Source organism: Dreissena polymorpha, chromosome 3 (genome assembly GCF_020536995.1).
Source record: "Dreissena polymorpha isolate Duluth1 chromosome 3, UMN_Dpol_1.0, whole genome shotgun sequence".
NCBI classification, from domain to species: Eukaryota; Metazoa; Mollusca; class Bivalvia; order Myida; family Dreissenidae; genus Dreissena; species Dreissena polymorpha.
The window spans coordinates 132,921,565-132,946,520 of record NC_068357.1 but is presented as its reverse complement, the minus strand read 5'-3'; the positions used below and the strand labels follow the sequence as shown (position 1 = coordinate 132,946,520).

At 33.1% G+C, this 24,956-nt stretch overlaps 1 protein-coding gene across 1 annotated transcript in view; it reads left to right on the top strand.

The window, feature by feature from the left end:
* LOC127871519 (receptor-type tyrosine-protein phosphatase epsilon-like) overlaps nucleotides 1-24,956 on the top strand; it is a 206,002-nt gene that overhangs the window by 179,263 nt on the left and 1,783 nt on the right. Inside the window, exons 15-19 of the mRNA XM_052414534.1 lie at nucleotides 22,940-23,075; nucleotides 23,256-23,405; nucleotides 23,966-24,059; nucleotides 24,232-24,305; nucleotides 24,692-24,829. Of these exons, the coding sequence (XP_052270494.1) occupies nucleotides 22,940-23,075; nucleotides 23,256-23,405; nucleotides 23,966-24,059; nucleotides 24,232-24,305; nucleotides 24,692-24,829 (592 nt within the window). The remainder of the gene's footprint in view (nucleotides 1-22,939; nucleotides 23,076-23,255; nucleotides 23,406-23,965; nucleotides 24,060-24,231; nucleotides 24,306-24,691; nucleotides 24,830-24,956) is intronic.

Genomic DNA, 24,956 nt, shown 5'->3' with positions numbered 1-24,956 from the left:
ATGGAAAATGCCAAAGTGCATTTCCGGTACACACTAATAGCAGCTGCTTTGTGTCCTATTTAATGGAATTAAGAACTACCCTTTAATGTATAAATGATTTTGTATGTTTATCAATAGGTTTGCATAATTGTAAAGCGTGTATTGTAATGCACTATTTTAAGTCCCTTATATGTTCGTTTTTATAAGCAAACTATCAATTTAACCGTCTTTTACAAAAAAATATTATGCTCGAGCGGAATACTAATCTAGTGCATTGTGTATGGCTTACAAAAATAACAAGCACGAGTAACGGCGATAAATAATATAATAAACGTAAAGGTTTTCGGACTTAAATACACATGATTTGATGGAATTCCCGTATACACATTTCGAGATCACTTATACGTGTTCAATGAGTGGACAACAATGCCATTTGAATCACGTAATTAACAAACACGTTATGGTTGCGTCTTGTTGATATGCATATGTTCGCATACTTGTATTTTAATGTACCGAATATGGATTGAGTGACATATTGACAGAATGTCTTTGCTGTTCAATTGAACGAATTATTAAGTGCACTAACTTTCGTTAAGTTGCCGGATATAAATTAAATTGAGCAACAAATCAACAAAAGAATCGGAAATAATTTTAATTAAAAGTAGCTCACAATAGGGATCATTTAGATATAGATTGCAACTGAAACTGTGTTGCAGATTACATTGATGACCCTATGTTAGCTTTAAATATATTCTTAAAAAATTAAGCTAAGTATTAACATCACGCTTACCTCAATGACAACGTTAATCAAATGCTTAAAACAATTAAGTTACAAAGACATGTCTCCCCATTTTATGTTCTCCCATCCCTGTTTCGAAATTGATGTTAAACTACACTATTTTTTATAAAGCTTTTGACCCAAATATTATATAAATAAATATTGTTATACAATTTTGTAGCATGTGATGATGGCATGTATGGGTTGAATTGCTCCAACGCGTGCAGCCGTTATTGCTCAGATTCAAGTTCCTGTATCAAATCAAACGGAACATGCAACGGAGGATGTCAACCGGGTTATGACTTTATTACAGATTCAAGATGTAATACTGGTAAATATACTTGCAATAACGCTACAAGTCAGATACACATCTAAAGGCTGTTATTTTGAGCTAATATATGGAGACACATAATTCATTAAATTGATTTTTTTTTACTATTGTAGACTCAATGTTTTATTATTCATGAGTTACAAAAAGGTGCTGTTGCGCTTGTTTTCACAATCTATGTAGATATTTAGAGTATATGAACAATAGGAACACAGATTGAAATAATAAATAAAGAAACACAAATATGGTATATTTTGTAATATGTTTATATGTTCCTGCTTGTGTTTGACTCACCTTTTTATACGTATCACTCACCTCTTACCATATTTTCCGGATTTTTGTAGTGTGTACCGATGGCAATTATGGATTGAACTGCTCAAAGACATGTAGCCTGAACTGTTTGTATCCACGTTTGTGTAACAAATTCGATGGAGTATGTACTGGAGGCTGCTCTCCTGGATACGATTTTCAGAAAAATGCTACTTGCAGTTTAGGTACAACTACTACGGCTTGCAAACCAGTTGAACAATTAGTTTGAACTAAGGAGTTTTCTAAATTGCGTTTTGTAAATACTTTTTTATCAAATGTTATAACCTAATAATTCTGCAGTTATCTTGTTTTAATAAACATATTCAACACATATGCTAAGCACTTTACGGATACGCAATTCGATTTGATAACATTCGTTTATCAATGTAATGCTTATAATGTATCCATGCTTGAATCTGACCTTAAAAAACAACAAAAGGAAGACGTTAAATCCATATGAATCAATTACTTCGAAATCATTCAACCTTTGAAAGACAACATTGGCTCAGGCTTAATTTGGAAAGAAACAATGATATTAAGTTGTTGAAAACTGTGTTGGGACAGACATTTTTGTTAGAATAGAAATTATATCTATTTAGAGTCGTACATGATGCGATAAGATTGACATTTTAGTTATATAAGTAATTCCATATTGTCGTGGCGTTAAAACAATTCGAAATAAGGATTTATTCCTATAAATGGTGTTCAAAAAATTGAAGTTTAAATGAATATTGTATAAACTTTTTCTAAGATGCAGAACAACATATTATTGACCAATTAATTAATAATTTATGTTTTAATGTAATTTAAATTTATTTGAACAGAATGAACACGTGCTTGAAACATACCAATACTTTCTTGCAGAATGCGACGACGGAACATTTGGAAACAACTGTTCACAAAAATGCAGCGAGAACTGTGCTGATCCAAAAGCATGTAACAAATCAAACGGTGTTTGCATTGGTGGTTGTCGGTCTGGTTATGATTTTTACAATGACAAGTTATGTAAAACAGGTAATTGTCTTATTTTTCTGATATGAATAATTAAGATTGTCTTCAATAATTAGCATATTAACTTATATTCAAACGTATGTATGTAGCTATTAAAATTGCATTGCATGAGTCGTCCGTCGTCACGTAAAAGCAGATGTCACAAGTGTAAACATAAGGTTAAACATAAACATTTTTTTCAATAACGTTTTAAAAACATATACAAGTATTTCAATAGAAATTTACTTAATGTTCTATTTGTGTCTCGCATTGAAATGCATTCGGATAGTTTTGAATTATTATTATTATTATTATTATTTAATATTTGTAATTACATTATTAAACATGCAGCATGGACTAGGTGTTACCGATTAATGCCACTATTTACATATTTGAAGTATTGTCCAGTAAAATAAGAATGTAAGGTGATTTATTATACCACTTTTATGCAATATATGCAATCTTTATTTTGAATATTGATATGTTTTTTGATTATCTTATTAATATTTCCAGGCCTGTTTTTGTTGCAAGTGAACATATTCTTAAATTACTAATTTTTCTCCAGTGTCAATACTTTTGATTTTAGTATATATTGGTTTACATAAAAAATGACCGAAAAAAATCCTCCTTCCCGTTAAAATGATAAGCAAAGGTTTGGTAATACAACTGTGTAAATTGCTAAATTTAATTACACTTCACAAGATTGAAAGCGCTTGGTTGTTTGACAATCTAAATATTGTTCTATCAAATTCTATTGCAAATATATACATTGTACTTCACATGTGTAGAAATGTTCTATGTCTCACAGCCTAAATTTTATCCAATCAGGCACAAACCGGTTGTTCTCTACATACCCGTTTAGATTATTACACGTTTTGAAAATCATCGGCTTAATTATTCCTCCTTCGTAGGGAATATATAGCTTTGCACCTGTCGATAGATAGGTCAGTAGGAACGATGGTCGGCCCTTTCAAAGACCAGTCGTTTCCGAGCGCTTTGGCGTACAACCATCCACATTTATTATGATAGTTACCTGGGATAGGAGCACACGCTAAGCGATTTTGAGATAAATATTTTAAAAATCAAGGCCAATGGGGATTGTAACAAGGGGTTGTCACATGAAATTATATATGCACAAAGGTCAGTTTGACTACCGCTAATACCCAAAATTACAATTCCACTTAGAAATCTATATGAACAATATGCTACATTTCACGACATGCGGGTCAGGGATGTTATTTGTCAGTATTGTGTCAAATACTAGTTTATAACTGCAGGGTTGAGCACCCATTTTTTTTTGGGGGGGGGATGAATAATTTAAAAGCATATCTTTATACATGGAGTGCAATATGCAACCGTGTGCTTTTATTTTCCAATACAAATATAAGCCCAAATAAACTTAAATTGAAAACTTATTGTTGCCTACTGGTCAAATAAGCCATGTATCAACAAAAAGACACAGCGAAAGTGTATTGCACTTTCATCAGTTGAACAAGATTAACAAATGAATACTTTCTAAAATAGTTTTTGTTTTATCCTTTCAAATACATCGGCGAGCACAAAGGTGGCACACACTTTATAATTTCAGTATGTTTGACATTATTTGTACAAAGGCAAACATCATCATGTGTTGAGTGTATTTGTGTCATTTTTTCACATTTCAGTTTGTGCTGATGGCCAGTTTGGGTTAAACTGCTCACAACAGTGTAACCAGCATTGCAAAGATCCCACCTTATGTAACAAAGAAAACGGAACATGTATTGGAGGATGTATGCCTGGATACTCTTTCGATACAGATCAATTTTGCAATTCAGGTAACATACAAAGTTTGTTAAATATATATCATATAAGATTAATGCTATAAACACTGTCGCCAAAATGACAATCTAGCTTTGACAATCGTGTCTTAGTTTTTCGCTGTAGTTTTAAGGGAAATATTAGTGTTTTAATATAAGTCGTGAACTCTAAATGGAAATTAATTGAAATTCACCAAAAAGCGTTGATAATAAACTGTTTTCCTGTTTTACCTACACAAACATCTCTGTTCCTAAATTAATACAGTAAATTGAATGAATATCAACCTTTCAGAATTCATTTAAAACTATTTTTGTTTGCTTACAAAACAAAACAACGTAAGTTAATATTTTTGCCAATGATTTGTTTTGAGTTGATGAATTTCCAAATAAGCTTTCTTAAAGTGGATTATTATCCTTTTTGTCTAGCTTTTAACAAAACTTTACAATATTACAATTGGTGAGACATGCAATAATCGATCACTTTACTTAACACACAAATAACATTATGCGGGAATGTTATTGTACTGTGTCTTTCGTTAAAAATACACATACACTTTTGAATTAAATTGGTTACTATGAATTTTCCTTACAAATTATTCAACTATTAGATTATTTAGAAGATTATGTACTTATACTCGGACAACAAAGACTCTTTTTCAACACAAAATGTGTGTTTGTTTTAACGAACAGTCTAAAAAACACCATAAACAAATAAATACAAAAATATATGAACTGTTCAAACGGCCATTCTCCCCCGACCTCTGATTCAAGTAGGACAATTGTCGGTTGCTGGCATAAGCATATGTGCACATTATAACTCTAAATCAGGTAATCCAGTGTTTGTGTGATTAGGTTAATTGACCACCGCGATATCACTTAAATACAGGTTAAAATGACTAAGAGGCAAATAAACAAACACACGCAAAAGAGCGAAAATCAGCCGGACCAAAAGAAGAAAAACATTAGTAATAACATTTGTTCCTTCATTCGTAGCAAGGAATCAATAGCTAAACAGTGTTTCGCAGACCAAAACGCAATCGACAAAGCAGCACATGAACAACAAACACACAAAACATCATGAATGAAACATGTTCTTTACCCACTGTACAAATTTGATACATATACAATTAGGCATGGTGATAAGAAAGGAGCCCTACATTTATACTTAAGATTACACTTTCCGTCTGCAATTAAGGATGTCTTGTTCTAAATTATTAATAGGAATAGCGACAGTTAGTGATACCCTGTCTTAAAATTTCAAAACGATATTAATGCTTGATGGAAATAGGATATAAAGTATTCACTGAAGACATTGGAACGAGTATTGCAATCACATGCATAATTGGAACTAAGCGGTTCATTTTTAAAAACTTAACAATAGCCAATACATGGTTTATAATTATATTATTTTAACCGCTAAAAATAAATCGTAACTAATGACAGCATAAATGGTATACTGATTTTAATATTATCATTATTACCATCTGAAAACTAAAAACGTAAGACAAACATTTCAAGTTTACCAGCTACTGAGCCCGACAGGAGGTCTACATGTTCCTTTCTAGACTTAAAACATCTGGATACGCCGGGTCGTACTTCAATGAAACCACGGCTTTTTAAAGCCCGCCCTTACAGAAACAGAATGTTTGCTGCAACTTTGCGGCAAACTTTTTTGATTGCGGGAAGGTTTGCAAGAACTTTGCAGGACTTTTCTGCAAAGTTGCCGCAAATTTGCCAGAAATTTGCGGCTAGCCGCAAAGTTTGCAAGAGGTTAGCAAGAAACTTTTTTCAAAATATTAGTGTTGCAGGAACTTTGTAAGAAACTTTAATTAAAAATATTTACATTGCAGGAACTTTGCAAGAAACTTTGATATAATATTGATGTTGCAGGAACTTCGCCAGAAACTCCAGTTTTTATAACAAAATGTTAATGCCCTACATGGTAATATAAGAATATGAACTGAGTTTGATCCTATCAATATTACTGTTAAAACTCTTAACATTGGCTTACTATAGTAATAGTAGTTTTCTTAGTCAAAATGGGCATACTTTCAACAAAATGCATCAGAGAGTTGCCTACTCTTGCCTGATTTGAATGTGAGGTCATGATTGTAAACAACTGCGCAACATTACAAACAATGAAATATGTCAATTGAATAAATACTATTTCAAAGTAGCATTAAGACAAGAATGCAGAAGCTCGTGTGATTAGTATGATAGCTCTCCTTTTTCTTTGAATAGTACGTAAAGTTAAATAGGGAAATAATATAAAACATTAATTGTATTGATAAGTATGTTTATTTAAAAGTGCAATCTTTTTAATTTCCATTGGTATGAAAATGTATTTACAAAAATTAATTCAGTAGAATCCCTTCTTTATTTTGGAGTTATTCTCCAGACGACAAAATCACTGACAAAGGATGCTTGACGTTCGACTTCAGGTGCGTGACGAATACTATTTTTTTATTTAAAAAGGGGAATAACTCTTACAAATTAAACTTTAGGAACACATGTCACAGGGTTACCAGCCTTGACACTATGGAGTGGACAGATGTCCTGGGTCTAAGTTTGAAATGGATATCTAGAATAGTTTTTAATACAAAACTGACTAACAGAAAAACTTAAATTACCTAAATTTTGACCTCACACGTGCCACTCTATATTTCAACTTGTAATAGTAAATATTATACTAGTATATAATACTACAATTATTTGCTATCGTTATCCCAGATTTACAAGTTTCATCTTTTCCAATAATCTTAACAATTTACGCTGACTCAGATGGCAGATTGAAGACAATAGCTGCACTTTTTTTCTTGCAGACCTTCCGGCAAACAAAAAAGTTTGCAGCAAGGTTGCAGCAAAGTTGCAGCAAACATTCTGTTTCTGTAAGGGATCTCTTCTGATTGGTTCATAGCAGATTGTGAGCCAAAATTGAATGTGTAAACATGCATATATCCACGCAGGACCTGTTACTGGTTTGGAATATAGTTTGAAAGCAATGTTTGGACTTTTTAAAGTTAAAGATTTAACAATATCCTCAAATACTGACTTTAATGAACATTCTTAAACAATTAAGTAGAATGTTAAATTCAACATTGTGTGTGTCAATAAGTCTAAAGGAGGAATTCAGTGAGTTATGAAGTGGCCCTTTTGGAAATGATTTGAACTATTAAACAGGTTTGTATTGTTTTTCTTATAATGTTAAGTTTAATTTAACGAAATTGTTTAACAGTTTCTAATACCTGTTTTGGTGGGTGATTTACATTTAAAATAAATAATGCAGTAGGTCACATAAAAGACATATTAAGTTAGTCAAAGGAATCTCTATCTTACAAAACCAACATAGTTGTAACAATCAATTGCTTAATAAGTGACCAATTTGATGAAATGGCAATGTAACCAATACTTAGATTTATTTATGAATAACTACTCTGCCACGAAATATTAAGAATGTTTTTCACTTACATTTATAAGAAAGCTATTGCTAACGCTTAAAAGGGGTAAAGCAAAAACTTAATATAATATAGTTTGTAACTTAATCAAAATTATACAAAAGTCAATCAAACATAAAACTTTTTTGTTTTAGTTTTATGTTTGGTGCAACATTCATATGATTTTACAAACATTTACAAAATAAAGCTATATATTTGTTTGCTTGCAATTTCATTTACAGAACATTCACTATGTGACAACTTTGCAAGAATTTTGTGGCAACTTTGCAAGAACTTTGCGGCAAAGTTACCGCAAAGTCCCGTATGCAAATGAAGTTTGCGAGAACTTTGCAAAAACTTTGCGGCAACTCTGCAGCAACTTTGCAAGAACTTTGCAGCAAAGTTACCGCAAACTCCCATATGCAAATAAAGTTTGCAGGAACATGGCAAGAAGTTTGCGGCAAAGTTGCCGCAAAGCTCATTTGCATGGTAAAAGTTTGCAAGAAAGCATGTTTGCGGCAACTTTGCTGCAACTTTGCTGCAAATTAGCAAGAAACAGTTTGCAGGAGGCCTGTTTTTTCGGTAAAGGCCGCGGGAGCATACTTAAACTTGGCAAGGTCGACGGCGTCTTTACTTCTGACGCCACCATCCTCATCAAGAAAAAATGTCAGACAATCACCAGATTCGCATCACCATATGCTTTTGAGTAATTTACATTAAATTTAAAATAACTATTTTATTTTAACCACTATAGGCGACCTCTAAACGTCGGATATTGACTGTATTATTGAACCATGGAACACTCGTACGCTTTATGTGTAATGTTCACAAGGCATGTACAGTTACTATGGTGATTTAATATTCCCATGCAGATTTTTGTGTACGAACCTGCTAATTTTGCATTTCACTTATGATAAATTGTTTTGTTATTTGGTTGTATTTTTTTTCTTTCAAATACGGTTACATTTGTTCGACGTACACATCGTATATGATGTATGCAAATACATATTTTCTATTAACCCTGTGAACGATTTCATCCGGCATTTCTTATTTATGCGCCTAATTATTTCCGACATATTGCAATAGTCATAAAGTGTTAAGTATATTGTTCGACGCACACATCAGATAGGATGTTTACTTCCATATTTGTATGGCATTACATTTGTTAATACGCAAATAATGCGTATTATTTATTAATTTGAACACAATCCTTTCCGAACACATTTTTTTGCATAGCAATACTCACAAAACAAACTTTCATGATCTGGTTTAGAATTATATTATTGACACGTGTTCTTTTTACATCATTCATTTCTCTCTTTATGCGTCGGACACAAAATCGGACATTACTGTACATGTGGGCTAATCTAAAAATACCAACATCTAAAACAAACCATGTGTCGGTGATTTCTCTCAATGCGTTAGCCCATATCATCCTTGATGAATTATCACTCTAACTCGCCAGTCGCCGTCATCAAGGCCAACGAGATAACAGACACATTTTCAAGCCTCACAACATATTCATATTCCTTCAAATCTTAATTATTTCAGAAGACATCCATCCCGACCCGGGACCTTGTAGCAGCTCAGTTTTATCTGGCTCTGATTCAAATGTATCATCCTACTTAAACCTACTTAATAGTTGCCTAAGTATTATACACCTGAATAGCCTTAAACCAAAGCTGGCTTATTAAGACATTGAATCTCTGCAAACAATGTTCTAGTTTATACAGAGAAATGCCTAAACGCCTCAATCTCAAATCATGACTTAGACATATGATGCGTTTTACCACCAGTGCGTTGTGGCACAGAAAATATATTAGCGGGTAGAGTTGCAATATAAGTCAAATGTGGTATTCAATACTATGAATGCTCTATGACAATTACTGGTCTATAGGCATTATGGCTAGAACTATCTATAAACAAACGTAAACTTTTGATAGGTGGTATTTACCGCCCTGAAACAGCCAATGGGATCTTTTAGAAAAAAGTATTGGTCAAGCTTTTACTGCATCCTATGATAACACGCTTAGTTTAAACATATTTATTTCTTTTTGGCAAGTACAATATATCAAAATACACAATACAATAGTTATCAGAAAAGGATTGAAACGGAAGAAATAATTCTAACACGCTTGTAACTGGCGATTTTAACATCTATATTTATGGACATAAAACTAATAAAATGAGTTGACTTATCCAATCATGTAACGTCAAACAGCTAATCTCGACCGATATACATTACTCTATAAATTCCATCTAACTTTCAGCTCACCGATTCATTCCTGGGCAAATACGTGATAACTGTCATGTTGTCGCTTTCCTCAAATGTAACAAACCGAATCCTACCTCATTCAAAAGTCGAATTTCGTTTTACGATAATGGCAACTACACACCATTAAAAGCACAAATAAAAGCTAGTTGATTGGCCATATGTAATTGCTAGTAATAACCTCGAGAATGTTGCTGACATGATTATATCTGAAATTATAATTGAAACTGCCGCTGCAACAATACCGGACAAAAATTCAACTATCCGACCAACTGAAATACCCTGGTTTAGTAATTGAATCCTTAAACTTATTAGAAAACGAAACAGACTCCATTAAGCGAAAGCACGGCTACAGCTTGGGCTAACTTCAAACAATTCAGAAATCATGTAATAAACGCAAAAGTTTAAATTTGTAGACAAAACCACAAACTGATAACACAAATAAATACAAATAACTTAACATCAAAACCATTGTTCAAATAAGCGAAAAATTAACACAGAAACATAACAAATCAAATGCAATACAAAAATGCCTTGATTACTAGAGTTGCGACACCTTAAGGGTTTCGCGGGATGGAATCAGTGGGGAGATCATATACACTTTTAAGCTTTCCACAAGCAAGGACCGTCTAGATGTTTAACACCAGCTTTCCAACATTGATGTGATTCCAGTTCCAACGCACATACTGCATTAGTTCAACGAGAAAAAAATCTAAATTTCGCATAAAACGGCATATTCACAAATCTCTGAAAAACAAACAGTGCTTAAACAATTATTTTAAATAGTCAATTATTATTAAATTGAATATTTCATCTGTTTGTTTCATATTTAATACGGTGACTGTATTGTATTTTCAACATTATTTCAATTCTTATGCATTTCAATATGTGTTCCTGTATGCATTTATAGTTGAAGAGTTATTGACTTTAAACAAAAACTAAAATCGATGTGTATTCCAAGTTTGCTGTCTTATTCCACCCGCAAAATATACATGTTTCTTGCAAAATTGAATTTTCAGAAACCTCATTTTTTTAAAGAAATGTTCAGAGTTATTTGGTTATGTTATGGACAAAGTCGAGCAAATATAGTCATTTTTCTAAAAATAAATAATCCTCTGAAGCCCTCACTTGGATTCAAACCCAGACCTTTTTCCTCTGGGAAGTAAAGTATTCTATCTTGAAATACAAGGGCATGTAAGAGGAAAATTAGCAATTTTAAACCTATCAACATATAGATTTGAACAATATTTATATGGTATTATAATATGAAAAGACACATGACCTTTGAAACAAAACAGACATCTGTGAATCTGCGATACATTACAGTTAAAGTTTAAGACGTGTTTAAGACGTGTAAAATACCAGTATTCAAATCTGAAAATATTCCATGTTTTGTTTACTGTTAGTATCCCATTAAAAGGACCATGGGTCCTAAGGCGCTAACCTGAAATCCTATGGAACTAAACTAGTATCACAAGGAAAAGACCAAAATAACGAAAGTACTTTATAAAACATAAATATTTATTTTCTTTACCCATTGTTATTTTTGAAATCGGCTGAGATATCGTTAGAACAAATGTTCTTACCGATGTTCATGAAGACAAGACAATGAAACTGACTTTTATGGTATAAACATGCTTTTTTTTACTAAATCTATTGACCTTTTTTAGTTCACATAGCCCAGAGTTGATTGGGACAAATGTCCTGACCAAAGTTAATGTAGATTGGCTAATTAATACCCCCCGCCCCCCCTCCCCCCGGATGGCCATGTTTTCAATGAAACGGAAAAGTTTTTTAAATTAATCCAAGATATCATAAGAACAAATTACCTTGCCAAGTTTGCTGAAGAATTGACTGTAAATGTGACTGCTCCAGCAGCTGGAGTTTCACTTCTTTATATTGTAGAGAGTTAACAAGGTTTTACTATAGCCATATAAGGAAAAATGCCCCCCCTCCCTGGCAGCCATGTTTTTTCAACGGACGAAATCATTTTCGAACTCAGTAAATATCTTCTGACCATATTTCATGAAGATGAAAAAAGTGGCCTCTTCAGTATTAACAAGGCAAATGTTGACGACGCACAACAGGCAACGAAGAGAAGGCCATCACAAAACACAGAGTTTAAATGAAATTACTTTACACGAGATACGTATTTCATACCATAAGAGAGCGAAGGAGACGTAAAAATCTAAATTAAGTATCAACGACACGCTGACCTTAATTTAAACTTTAATCTTATGCCTAAAACAATAAAGTTACAACGATACGCACTTCCATTTTCTGTGGGGTTTTCCTTCCCTTTCTTAAAATCTATTTTAAACCACACCGTTTTTCATAACAATTGTATCGAATGCCCACCATTCTGACCCAAAACATGATTAACGGAACCGTAATCCTCTTACAGTGAGTTATTTTATTCCTATGGAAGTAAAATTATGCATGACAAACACACAATCCAAAATACTTTTGGATTCTTTCGATGCTTTAAAAAATATTTTACTTTTAAATAAAATAAATACTCCGACTTGTCATCATTATAATCCACAGTTTAAATTATATAACGTTACACGAGATACGTATTTAATACCATACAAGAGCCAAGGAGATATAAAAAACTAAATTTAATATTTACGACACGCTTACCAAAATTTAAAAAATAACCCAATGCTTAAAACAATTAAGTTACAACGATATGCACTTCATTTTTCTCTGTTTTCCCTTCTTTTTTCCCTTTTTCAAAATGTATTTAAGAAGACACTATTTTTTAATAACATTTGTATCGAATGCTCACCAGTCTGACCCAAAACACGATTTACGCAACCGTAATCCTGTCGCAGCGAGTTATTTTATTCCAATGGAAGTTTAAAATATGCATGACAAAGACACAATCCGCAATACTTTCGGATTCTTTCAATGTTTTAAAAATGTATTTTACTGTTAAATAAAATAACACGTCCGACTTGTCTTCATTAAAATCAACAGTTTAAATGAAATTACGTTACACGACTCGAGATACGTATTTCAAACCATACGAGAGCAAAGGAGTCATAAACAACTCAATTTGGTATAATTAATAACACGCTTACCTCAATTTTAACATAAATCCAATGCTTAAAACAATAAAGATACAACGATATGAATTCCATTTTCTGTTCTTACTTCCTTTTTTCAAATTTTATTTAAAACCACACTATTGAATAACAAGTGTATCGACTGCTAACCATTCTGACCCAAAACACAATAAAGGAAACGGTAATCCTGTCGCAGCGAGTTATTTTATTCATCCGGAAGTTTAAATTATGCATGACAAACACACAATCTGAAATACTTTTGGATTCGTTCGATTCTTTAAAAAATATTTTACTGTTAAATAAAATAACATGTCCAACATGTCGTCATTAACTATACGAGAGCGAAGGAGTCATAAAAAACTAAATTTAGTATTAACGACACACTTACCTCAATTTTAACTTTTAACCAATGCTTAAAACAATAAAGTTATAACGATATGAACTTCCATTTTCTGTTTGTCCTTCCCTTTCACAAAATTTATTAAAAACCACACTATTTTTTAATAACATTAGTATCAACTGCTTATCATTCTTACCCAAAACATGATTTAGGAAACCGTTATCCTGTCGCAGTGAGTTATTTTATTCCAATGGAAGATTAAATTATGCATGACAAACATTCAATCATAAAAACTTTTGGATTCTTTTGATGCTTTAAAACATATTTTACTGTTAAATAAAATACCACATCCGACTTGTCGTCATTAAAATCAAGAGTTTTAATGAAATCACGTTGTACGAGATAAGCATTCCATACCATACAAGAGTAAAGGAGGCATTAAATACTTTATTTAGTATAAGCGACACCCTTACCTAAATTTGAACTTTAATCCATTGCTAACAACTATAAAGTTACACGATACGCACTTCCATTTTCTGTTTTTTCTTTCCCTTTCTCAAATTTATTAAAAATACATTTGTATCAAATGCTTACCATAACAAAACCGGAATCCTGTCACATTTGCCCGGCAATTTCAACAAATTAACCAACCACAATTGATATCATCCAGTGATTTTCATTTAACGACATTGTGTATCTCGGTTATGAAAATCTAAATTGAGCTGTGCGTTAATGTAAAGTGCATTCTCCTTGGATGATATGGAAAACAGCATGTGTATTGTAAAGTATCTCCTTTTCCTGGTCACACATAGCCATCGACGTATTAATTATCGGGTTCCTGTGACTTGTCGCAGGCCGATTTGAATCAGTGACTTAGCGTCAACTCATTCATGATTCAATATTTTCTAACTTAAATTTTTTGGGACGTGAACTTTCGTATTATATGTTTTTTAAACATAATACGATCTTATGTGTTTAGTTTGTTTATCGGCGATATTCGCTTTGAGTAACAATTTCGTAACGCGTGTGAGATTATACCAATATGTAGTAAGGTAGTAAGAATATAAACATTATGATATTTCATATACGAGTTTTATCTGAATATATTCAATAAAGAAAACATTGTCATACATCGTTAAAACAGAATGTGAACAAGGAAAGTTTGGTGCCAACTGTTCATCAGAATGCCACTGCAAGGAAGGTATCCCATGTAACAACGTAATTGGCCATTGCACTGATAACCAGTGCGCTGCCGGATGGATTTATGAAAATTGCAGTAAAGGTGTGCCTTTATTATACCTAATGAGTATGTAAGCATTCCAATTATGGAAAATCGGCACTCAATGGTTATACCAACAATCAAGTATGAGAGCAAAAGCTCTCTTGTGCAATTGAACAGGACTTCGTTTCAATAAAACTGCACGCTTTGAAATGCAACACACTGTTATGTTCTTGTTAATGGAATACTATACATTTGTATTAATATAGGTATAGGTATAAACAAACAAAAAAGGGATTATTTGAATATTAATGTACGACATACGGAGTACAAATTTTAATAACACATGGCGCCGTTTCTAAAGCTGCCAATATACATAAAGGATATTGTGTAAAATTTACACGGCGATAAAGAAGAAAACAATGTGTAAAAGAACAATACTAAAGTATATCAAATGTATAGTATTTACATCGCAAAACAAACGGTAATGTGCAATTATCAAAGAAGCTATTACACTGTGGTGTAAAGAGTTTTCCAATGTCATGGTTGGAATGTCAAACACGGAAAAATACGATATATAAGTTAGGAAATGAGAAGTTATCAAGCATGATGTACGTTTAAAATATATATTTCCTCTATGATATAGCATCAGTTATTATCTTTTAAACGATAACCAATAATTTATAAGAGGGAGCATTGAATCATGTTTATATTAAATTCTCGTCTAAACATCTTGCAAATATATATTGTATTATGATAAAATATACCCATTGTAAAACGTTTTTTAACATTGTCATTGTCATGTATTCCTGATTCGATGTGAGTACGCAAGTATGTTTTTTCTGGTTCTGGTTATCACCCCAAAGCCACGTTAAAGGAACCATTTCACGCAATCACATTTTAGTATTTATCCTAACAGGCAATCTGCTAATTGCTTGTTAAACTGCATCAGTAGCAAAGATTAGTCAGATATGACCAACCTTTACCGTTCGTGTTAAACTCTTATACTAAATGCGGTTTAATGATTCAAATGTATTATTCATGAATCGACCAAACAATTATGGATCTATGAACGGAATAGCAAGTTGATAGATTGATAAATGTGGAATATGTATCGATTAAAATTGTTGTATGTATTGATTGCTTGACTAATTGATCGATAGATGAAAAATGCATATTTTACGGGAAAAGAACATCACTTTTTCAGTCATCGCTCAGTGTAGTATTTTTAATGTCTCTTGCACAGCCTGTGAATCTGGTAACTTCGGATATAACTGCGGTTCTTTGTGCCACTGCGAAGATGGTTCTGCATGTAATCATGTGCATGGCAACTGTTCTGACAACCGTTGCTCAGCAGGATGGAAGGGAGAAAACTGCAGCACCGGTATATTTTTTATGTATAGTTTTAACGTGTGCCAAAGACATTCGAATTATGAAATGACGTATAATATTTTGCGCAAAACGATTGCCACTGTCAAATATTTGCATCATATTTGTATGTCCCTTATACTTGTTTGCAAATATACCTTTGTTTTATATGCATATGCTGCAGAATGTGATCAAGGATTCTACGGAATAAACTGCTCGTCAGTATGTCACTGTCAAAGAGGCATTGATTGCGATCCTGTATTTGGCTACTGCTCTGATAAGCAATGCGCACCAGGCTGGATTACGAATAGCTGTAGCAAAAGTACAGATTTTACCTACGTTTTCTTTATTAAAGCATGATGACTTTTAAAACCGACACGTGTGCTACCCATTTGTTAACCTCTTGATTATTAAATCGTTTTTCAAGGACACAGTTTGGGAAATTATGACGTAATCTAATGTTTTTTTAAAAGTAAAACTGAATCAACATTAATTATTGGAGCTTTTTGAAAGTTGTATTTACCTTGCAATGTTAATTGATAATCTGAAGTTCAGTTAAGTGTGCACATAGAACACTTGATGCACTGTGTATAACCTTAACACATGACAATTCTCTCTTCTAACGATTATTTTATTATTTCATACAATATAGTTTGTTCTCACCATATTCGAATATAAAAGTAACATATTCATAATCGGGCATACTGTAGAAATGACCAGTGCCCTGTTGTATAGTTTGAAATGAATTTGTGCTAAATAGTTATTTATTAGCGAAAAAAATAGGAATATGCACAATCTGTCTGTTTTATGTTTACAAGGTTGCGAACGTGGTTTCTTTGGAATTAACTGCTCCTCTTCTTGCCATTGTCGGGATAACAAACAATGTAACCACGTGTTTGGTAACTGCTCTGACAACGAGTGTTCTCCGGGTTGGACAGGCCATAACTGCAGCACACGTATAGTCTTATTATTTTAAAACTTAAAAATAATTGATTTACATTTTGTACACTTACGTAGATATTATGTCTTTATATATTAAAAAATAAGGGAAATGATATTTTGAACTTCATCTTAATGAAAACCAATTCAAAATGCACTGAAAGATTTTACAGTCGATCTTAATTAGAAGCATCTTAGAAGCACCACAAACTGACTACGACATGTCGTTGGTAACACATGTAATATTAAATCGAATTATGTAATATTACTCGGAATAAGACAAGTGTTATTATGTTAGTTAATTATTGCTTGAATACTTTAAATGAGCATTTGCTGTCATTTATTTGTCCGTGTATGCAGAATGTATGCAGGGCTACTTTGGACAGAGATGTGAGTCAATGTGTCACTGTAAAGCCAACACTGTGTGCAACCACATCAACGGTCACTGCCCAGGTCTTTTATGTTCAGAAGGCTGGATAAACGATAACTGCAGTGTCAGTAAAAAATGCTTGTTTAAACCGTCATATAAACGTTTAAACATACGCATGTTACATAGCAAATACTCTGACTTTATAGTGGTAATATGTAACGTATGGTCGATTAATGGTTTTTGTATAAAATGCAAACCAACGTTGTTTTCATTTGTTTACATTGTATGTTTCATATACTAAGTGCAAACATACCCAAACCTATGTCATGTTCTGAATAATACCTTGAATCACGTGCGATATGTCGCTACCATAGTACCTTTTACACTCCCTTTTGTATTGTATGCAAGAAAACCGCGTGTTATGTGCAACGTATATAACACGGTTTTGTTAGATGTAGCTTCATAAACTCGTTTGCTTGCAAGTAAGTATATGTACAAAAGTACCCGTTGTTTTGTCATAAAGACTTTCCACAACTTGTGCTGAATGGTGCTATTCAGTTAAGTTGCCGTAAAATGTATCTAAGCTGTTATTTTTTCTACATATGTGCCATGCAATATTTATCATATCTTTATCAGCTTGCTCACCTGGGTATTACGGGGGACACTGTTCTATGGAATGCCATTGTGAACGATGCCATAACGTCAATGGCTCGTGTGCCTTGTATTCAACACAGTGTCGTGGAGGTTTCCGACTAGAAGGCGAATTTTGTAAACGTACGTACTTCCTGACAGCTCAGTAGGGTAATACTTGTATTTAAACATTTTAAATATTTTGATACATAGTATTATTATTATTAATTATACCTCATTATGTACACTTAATAAATATTTATGTGTCTTAATGTTAATTGGTTATCCTCTTTCTGTATAATATTTTTTGCCTAAGGTGATAACTGATCTATTGTGCTTGAATCTGATGTAGTTACAATATCATTTTTGGATTTGTTAAGCCGAGGACAGCAAACCTACGTCGGCAGGGGCGATTGGTGGTGGCGTGGGAGCTGCAATTGCGGTAATAATAGGAATTGCCGTCGCTCTATGGTTCTTTAGACGACGAATCAACTCTAAGTACGTAATTTAAGCTTTTTTCAAGTGTATTTACTATGTGTATGTGCGGCCACTAACGTATTTTCAAACCTATTGTTGATAAACACGATTAGTATCATACCTATTAACAGTGCAAGCTTTCCTGCTCTTCGTGAGCCGTTTTAGAAGTGACATTATTTGCAAACTGTACATGAGACATTGCACCTGCTGATAGTGGTTTAATCGTATGTAGGACAATATACCAATTGATTGATTTGTATATGGGACCAATTCTGTTTTAAGACATGAACATCAATTTGGAAAACAAATATTCAAACCTCGTCATCTATTTACTTTCAAATATTTAGACTTAATATCTAAGAACATATAATTTGATATGCTATTTAAGTACATTATTGTCTTTCAGTCGATACAGCGTATTAGTAAATTGTGCTGTTATCTTTTTTTAATGGTAAGTACATAATAAAATACAAGTATGTTTTGCATCTATAACTAGTCTTTAATGCGTATAAGTTAAATTGAATAGTCCATAGGCGTGTATGTATTTTATATATAAACAAACGTTTAATTTCAGAAAAACGCATCGCTCGAGTGATTCTACCGAACTTACCGATATTTCAACAGTGCAAAAGCTTTCAAATGTACATGAAAATGCCGTGTATGCTGATACTGATGTGAACGCAAAAATATACGCAAGTATGGTTAGCAATACAGTACATTAGTTAAACACATAATGCTAATACATTTCTGTCTGTATCCTTTTTTCTAAAAATTCAAGTATCATGTGTTATATATATATATATATATATATATATATATATATATATATATATATATATATATATATATATATATATATATATATATATATTAAGGATACATGGCAAAGTTTCAAACGGGTCTCAAAACAATAGAAAAACAATGTGTCAAGCTTTTACAATTTATATTAGAATAAAATTTGCTTTTTATTATAGACACAGATAGCGATTACTACAGTTACAATGACGTTGTCCCGGGAATCAAGATACATTTACTGTGGGACTACATTCGCGAAAAGACAAAGCCTGGATCATCGTTTTTTGAGGAAGAATTTGCCGTGCGTGTGTTTTAAATCGTACTTTTTACATATCCACTTAGTCTATAATGTGCTTAATAGTTAATTAAAATACTCAATAACACCAATTTACTTCACTAAGGCATGTGCCTTAATACTTCCTTTCATTAGATCAATCCTTCGATGCAAGTACATGTTTAAGCTTCAATACTTCAATTAAACTCATAACTCATACTTTTATTTTTTTTCCGATTTTTTTCAGAAGCTACCGGCAGGTTTAATACATAAACACGACTTAGCTGCCGCCGTAGAAAACCGAGGCAAAACCCGCTACCGGGAGATGTTTGCCTGTATGTTACCTATGTCTGAAGTTTAATGTTAGCTTTACAACAATACTTCACCTTCTCTTTTTAAGGATTCACATATTAATAAGCTGATATGTTCTCGCCGATAACACTCTTGCGGTCTATCAAAATTTAAAACGCAATTGATTTGTTTCTGGCATTCATACTCGTGTAGTAAATAAGATTTCAAAACGCGCTTTATGTACGGAAGTAATAATCTTGCTTGCCTTTACACATTAAAAGACGCTTGATTTTTTTTTCGGGATGCATTATCTTGCACACTATTGGAATTTAAAAAAACGCGCTTGATTTTTAGTAACTTGCTTTAAGAATTCGAAACGCCTTAGCATTGTTTCCGGATTTTATCCTGGAATTTTTCGCGAAAACGTTTACAAACTGATATTGATATTGTAGACGATCACTCTCGAGTGCCTTTGGAAAAGGAAAAGCCAAACGACTCCGAATATATTAATGCCAGCTTCATTCACGTAAGAGATTATGCATATATGTATTTGCTTCGAAATCGGGCACGTAGAAAATGCTCCGATTTCGTTTCCATTTTGTATCAGGTGCTATAAATATCTGACGTTCAATGCATAAGTGTTTGCTATATAACAGTTATAATACTTGTTTATTTTAGGGCTTTGGAAAAGTGACTAAGTTCATTGCATCTCAAGGTCAGATTTGGTTTGTTATATCATTTGTCAAGCTTATGAGTGCGTTAAAATGCTAAACAAAACTCGTTGAGTATTACTCTATTGAATTCCAATAATTTAAGACACATATGTAGACGCACAAGTGTAAACTAAACCAACATTGGGTGTTTAGTAGTTCGTTCTTTACTTAATTAAGATTGGGTTTCATGCAGCATCATGTTGTTCAATTATTTTTTCACTATAAGGTCCAACGGATAAAATGATCGAAGATTTCTGGCGCATGATTTGGCAGCAACGTGTGGACAAGATTGCAATGCTTACTAATGTTATTGAAATGGGAACGGTACTAGTATTATTTATCAATTGATCTCAAATGTGATGTGTGAACAGTTTTCATTTTATGGCTTAAAAAATATGCGTTTAACTATCAAAACATGATTCCAATAAGGGACAAATAACATTTAATAAAACATGAAGTGAAAACAATATTAAAATACTTGTAACTAAACACAATTTTAACAAACTTCAGTTAAAATGCCTGCAATACTGGCCAGAGGAAATGAATTGTGTATGCACGTACGGTGGTGTGGAAATAAAGTATGCAGCTATTCAGGAGACGTTTGACTACAATATCAGATCTTTTGACATACGTCGGGTATGTTGACTGTTTGCAGCAAAGTGTCACACTTTTGGAATTAAAATGTACCGTTTGAATATGTATTTTTCGCACTTTATATAAATACCAATGTATGTTGATTGACCTCATTTAATAAGAGAAATTGTGCTGAATACTCGATGTAAGGTATCAATCATATATCATATAATGTCTAGTTTTTGCATTAAGTAAAAGTTTAAAGTGTAGTTTCGAATTTGAGTATTGCGATTAATTGTGCGGATATTATATGTACGGATATTTGAAAAAAAGTGCTATAACTACAAAACTGTTTTAATATCGTGACGTGTTGTCGCTCTGACATTTTAGTAACTCGCAGAAGCACAAATTGTGTATTTTGTATTTATAAATATCTTGCTATTGAGTTTTATTCACTTTGAATTTCAGGGGAAGGAGTCACGACGTGTAAAACAGTTTCACTTCAAGACATGGCCAGACAAGGACGTTCCCGAAACGACCTGGAGTCTGGTCGATTTCTGGACAGTCGTTGATACTAGTGATGCGGCTAACATTTCGCCAATTGTCGTACATTGCAGGTACACGTTTTTAGAGCTTTGTGTTGTGTCTGCCTCAATATGTAACCAAAATGCGTATTCTTTATAAATCCGGATTATAAAAATAAAAATTTACAAACGTATAAAGATACTATTGAAACTTCAATACTATTATCAGTAGAAAAATTCTTGTTACTACATTATGATACTATACGTAACAAGAATTTTTTTTTTAAAGATATACGGCGTTGATTGTGGTTGGAGTTGGTGAAAGGTAAAGAGTTCAATGAATGAGATCAAAGATAGCGAATGATAGCGATAGCGATAGCGGAGTTTTCGCGGCTTATTTTACATTAATACATATTGCTGGTCATAAACCTATAGATACAAAACAGAAAACCAAAAGAAGAATGGAAGTGAAATTAAAACATATGAGTAAACCGGCCACGCGCGAGGTATCCGTACATATTTTAAATATTTATACGCGCGTTCTTCGGACAATCCTGTTTTAGCTGTTTTAGTGGTTTGTCGGGCATTGCTATTTGATACGATTATTAACAGTATCGAGAATCATCGCGCTCGTGCTTAATGCAATAGTCAATATGGTGGAATAATTCTTGTGAAATTAACCAAAAATAATATTTATCATGGTATTGTTGAAAACACATTAAGAATCTATTATTGACATACCATAATTATATCGCTGAATATCTTCATTTACCATATTTCTGGTCTAAAGAAAATTCCAGTTCACCTAGTTCGCGCGATAGCGTCTATATTATTTAACGATTATTTTACTGGCCGCGAACTGACCCTGATACCTTGCGGGTTGGAATGCAATGCATTAAAGTGAGGCCACGCTTCCACTGCTGGAACGACGGCTTGTTTAAAACTTAACACTTTAACATGTTAAATGTTCAATTTCGAAAACAATTTAAAATGGTTTGGCCAAAACGAATATCAGGAAAGGGAAAAACGATACTTTTATGAACATAAATATACTAGTACACAGACAGGAATATGGATGTAATTACTAAAAATGAGGACATAGCCTTTAAATTCCAAACGCTATGGCGCTGGCAATCCTCTGAAAATAAAAGGTGCACGCACAAACTGTATTGATGCCAAGAGTTGAGTGTAAAACTGCTCTATCTATCAAGCCTTTTCATTAGAGATAAAATTGTTCCATGCTGAACACGCAGTAAAACAGTGGTACAAAGACGCGGTCATGTATCCAATGTTCTGGTGGTATGCTCAAATCAGCCAATGGAATAAATGAAGTGTATTCATTCGTGTCTAGCCGCGGGAAATTTTATTTGAATTTTATTGGACACTTACAAAGGTCAGGTAAGGTCAAAAGTGACGTTAAACAGCTATGCCGAAACACTTATTCTTTCAATTGTTTCCATTTAATACAGCGCGGGTGTTGGTCGGACGGGAACATTTATCGCCCTTGACATCTTAATTACACAGGCAAGGATGGAAGGTTCTATTCGACCCCTTCAAATGGTCGAGGCGCTGCGTCAGCAAAGGGTCAACATGGTTCAAACAAAGGTTATGACCGTTGAAAAAAGTCATGCATGTCATGGCGAATTTTACTTCAGGATTCGTACATGTAGTAAACGTTGTATTTCGAACAGTTTTCATATGCATATACAGATATGCTCACATTGTTTATTGTATTGCGTTATCGTAGTTTTTATTTGAGTTTTTCTTTTTCATCTATGAATAAAGGAGCAATACAAATATCTGCACGAAGCCGTGGCTGAAGCACTACTGATTGGGACACATCCTGTTCTTACAAGGCAGTTTGCAAGCGTCGTCGACTATATGATGGGCAAAGAGAGGGAATCTAGGACTACGAGACTTGAAGAACAATTTAATGTATGTATGAAATTTATTCTATAGCATATAGTAAATAACATGTTATTGGATCGACTTTGTCTATGGTAAGTCTCAAGATAAATTTCACAAAAATTTGCAAGCGATCTTTTTCTGATATTATACAATAACCATTCAACTTTCAAACAGATTTAATCAAATGTTATATATACGCTTCTGTATTTTAATTTGTTTAATAATAATGAACCACTTGGTATAAAATTGGTAATTTTCTGGGGGGGATTGTTGAATCTGATCCATTTCTAACAACAAGGATAAATTTATAGTCTATTACCGGTACGTATACAAACATCTTTGTATCGGGCCAATATCAGCGTATTTGTGTGATAGATTCGTATTTTAATAACTGGGTAATATACGTGCAAACAACAATAAGTAGTATTTCTTTTCGTTGTAATTATACCTTTCGTTCGGTACCTATATTTGCATAAATCTAGATAAAACATATTTCACATTGTGCTAAAATATGTGTTCAATGGAACGATTACGCTACCGTCTTCGAATGTCTTGAATAAAGAATGAGCACATCGAACTATTTTCAGTTAATTGTCAAAAGTGTCCAAGAGGTACCTGAATCGGCTGAAGAACAATCGTCGGGTCCAACATATGGGAATATGGAGACAGTCATGTCGGAAAGTGCGCGTTGTCTATTTATAAAAACACATTTAACATGTTGATTGCACTTTCAATAATTATTCTGATATTTTATATGGATAATCGTTATTGTTGTGATGTTGGTTCAGTCATATCTAACGGCGCATTAAGTAGACGTTTAACTGGTTTGTCACATATATTTGTTATTATCCAGTACACGCATACCGACCGCAACTGCAAAAGCGAGGGTCGAAGTTCATCCAGCGACTGGGAGCCATTTTCCTTCCGGTATAATTGTTTTATCTATAGTGTTAAGTTTTGCTTTGAACGATATTTAATTGTATTATATCATGTTAGAAAGCTATGGCGCATGAGACGTTCTGATTTCATAAACGTGTTTCCTTTGAATAACGTTTTCTGTAATAGTCAGATAAATATTTGCAATGGCAAAACAAAAATAAATATGTTATAAGGTCGGTATATTAACATTAATTACATTAGTGCAAATAAATAACGCATGATAAACGTTATTTTCCGCTAAAAAGCACAGTTTATAATTAAATTGTTCTCCTTTCCAGTGAATACATATCGCTTTATCCCATTGATAGCAAGCAAGTAACCGCAACGTACACATAACCTGCAATAATACAGGTACACATCATGATTTGTTTCAGACTGTTGGCAAAACGAATGCACTGCTAGTGTGCATGTCACCCACCGACCAACACATGGAAGAGTTCTGGTCCTTAGTCGACGAACATCATGTAACCACGGTAATCAGCCTTGCTTCACCCGGCAGTGCGACATATGAGGTAACGTAGAAAGTACCTCATAATACCTAGTAACAATATTATGAATTAGCTACAAGCATTATGTATAAATTAAAATGTTTTCTATGACATCCGTTTTATATACATGCTTCAATTGAATGACCTTTTA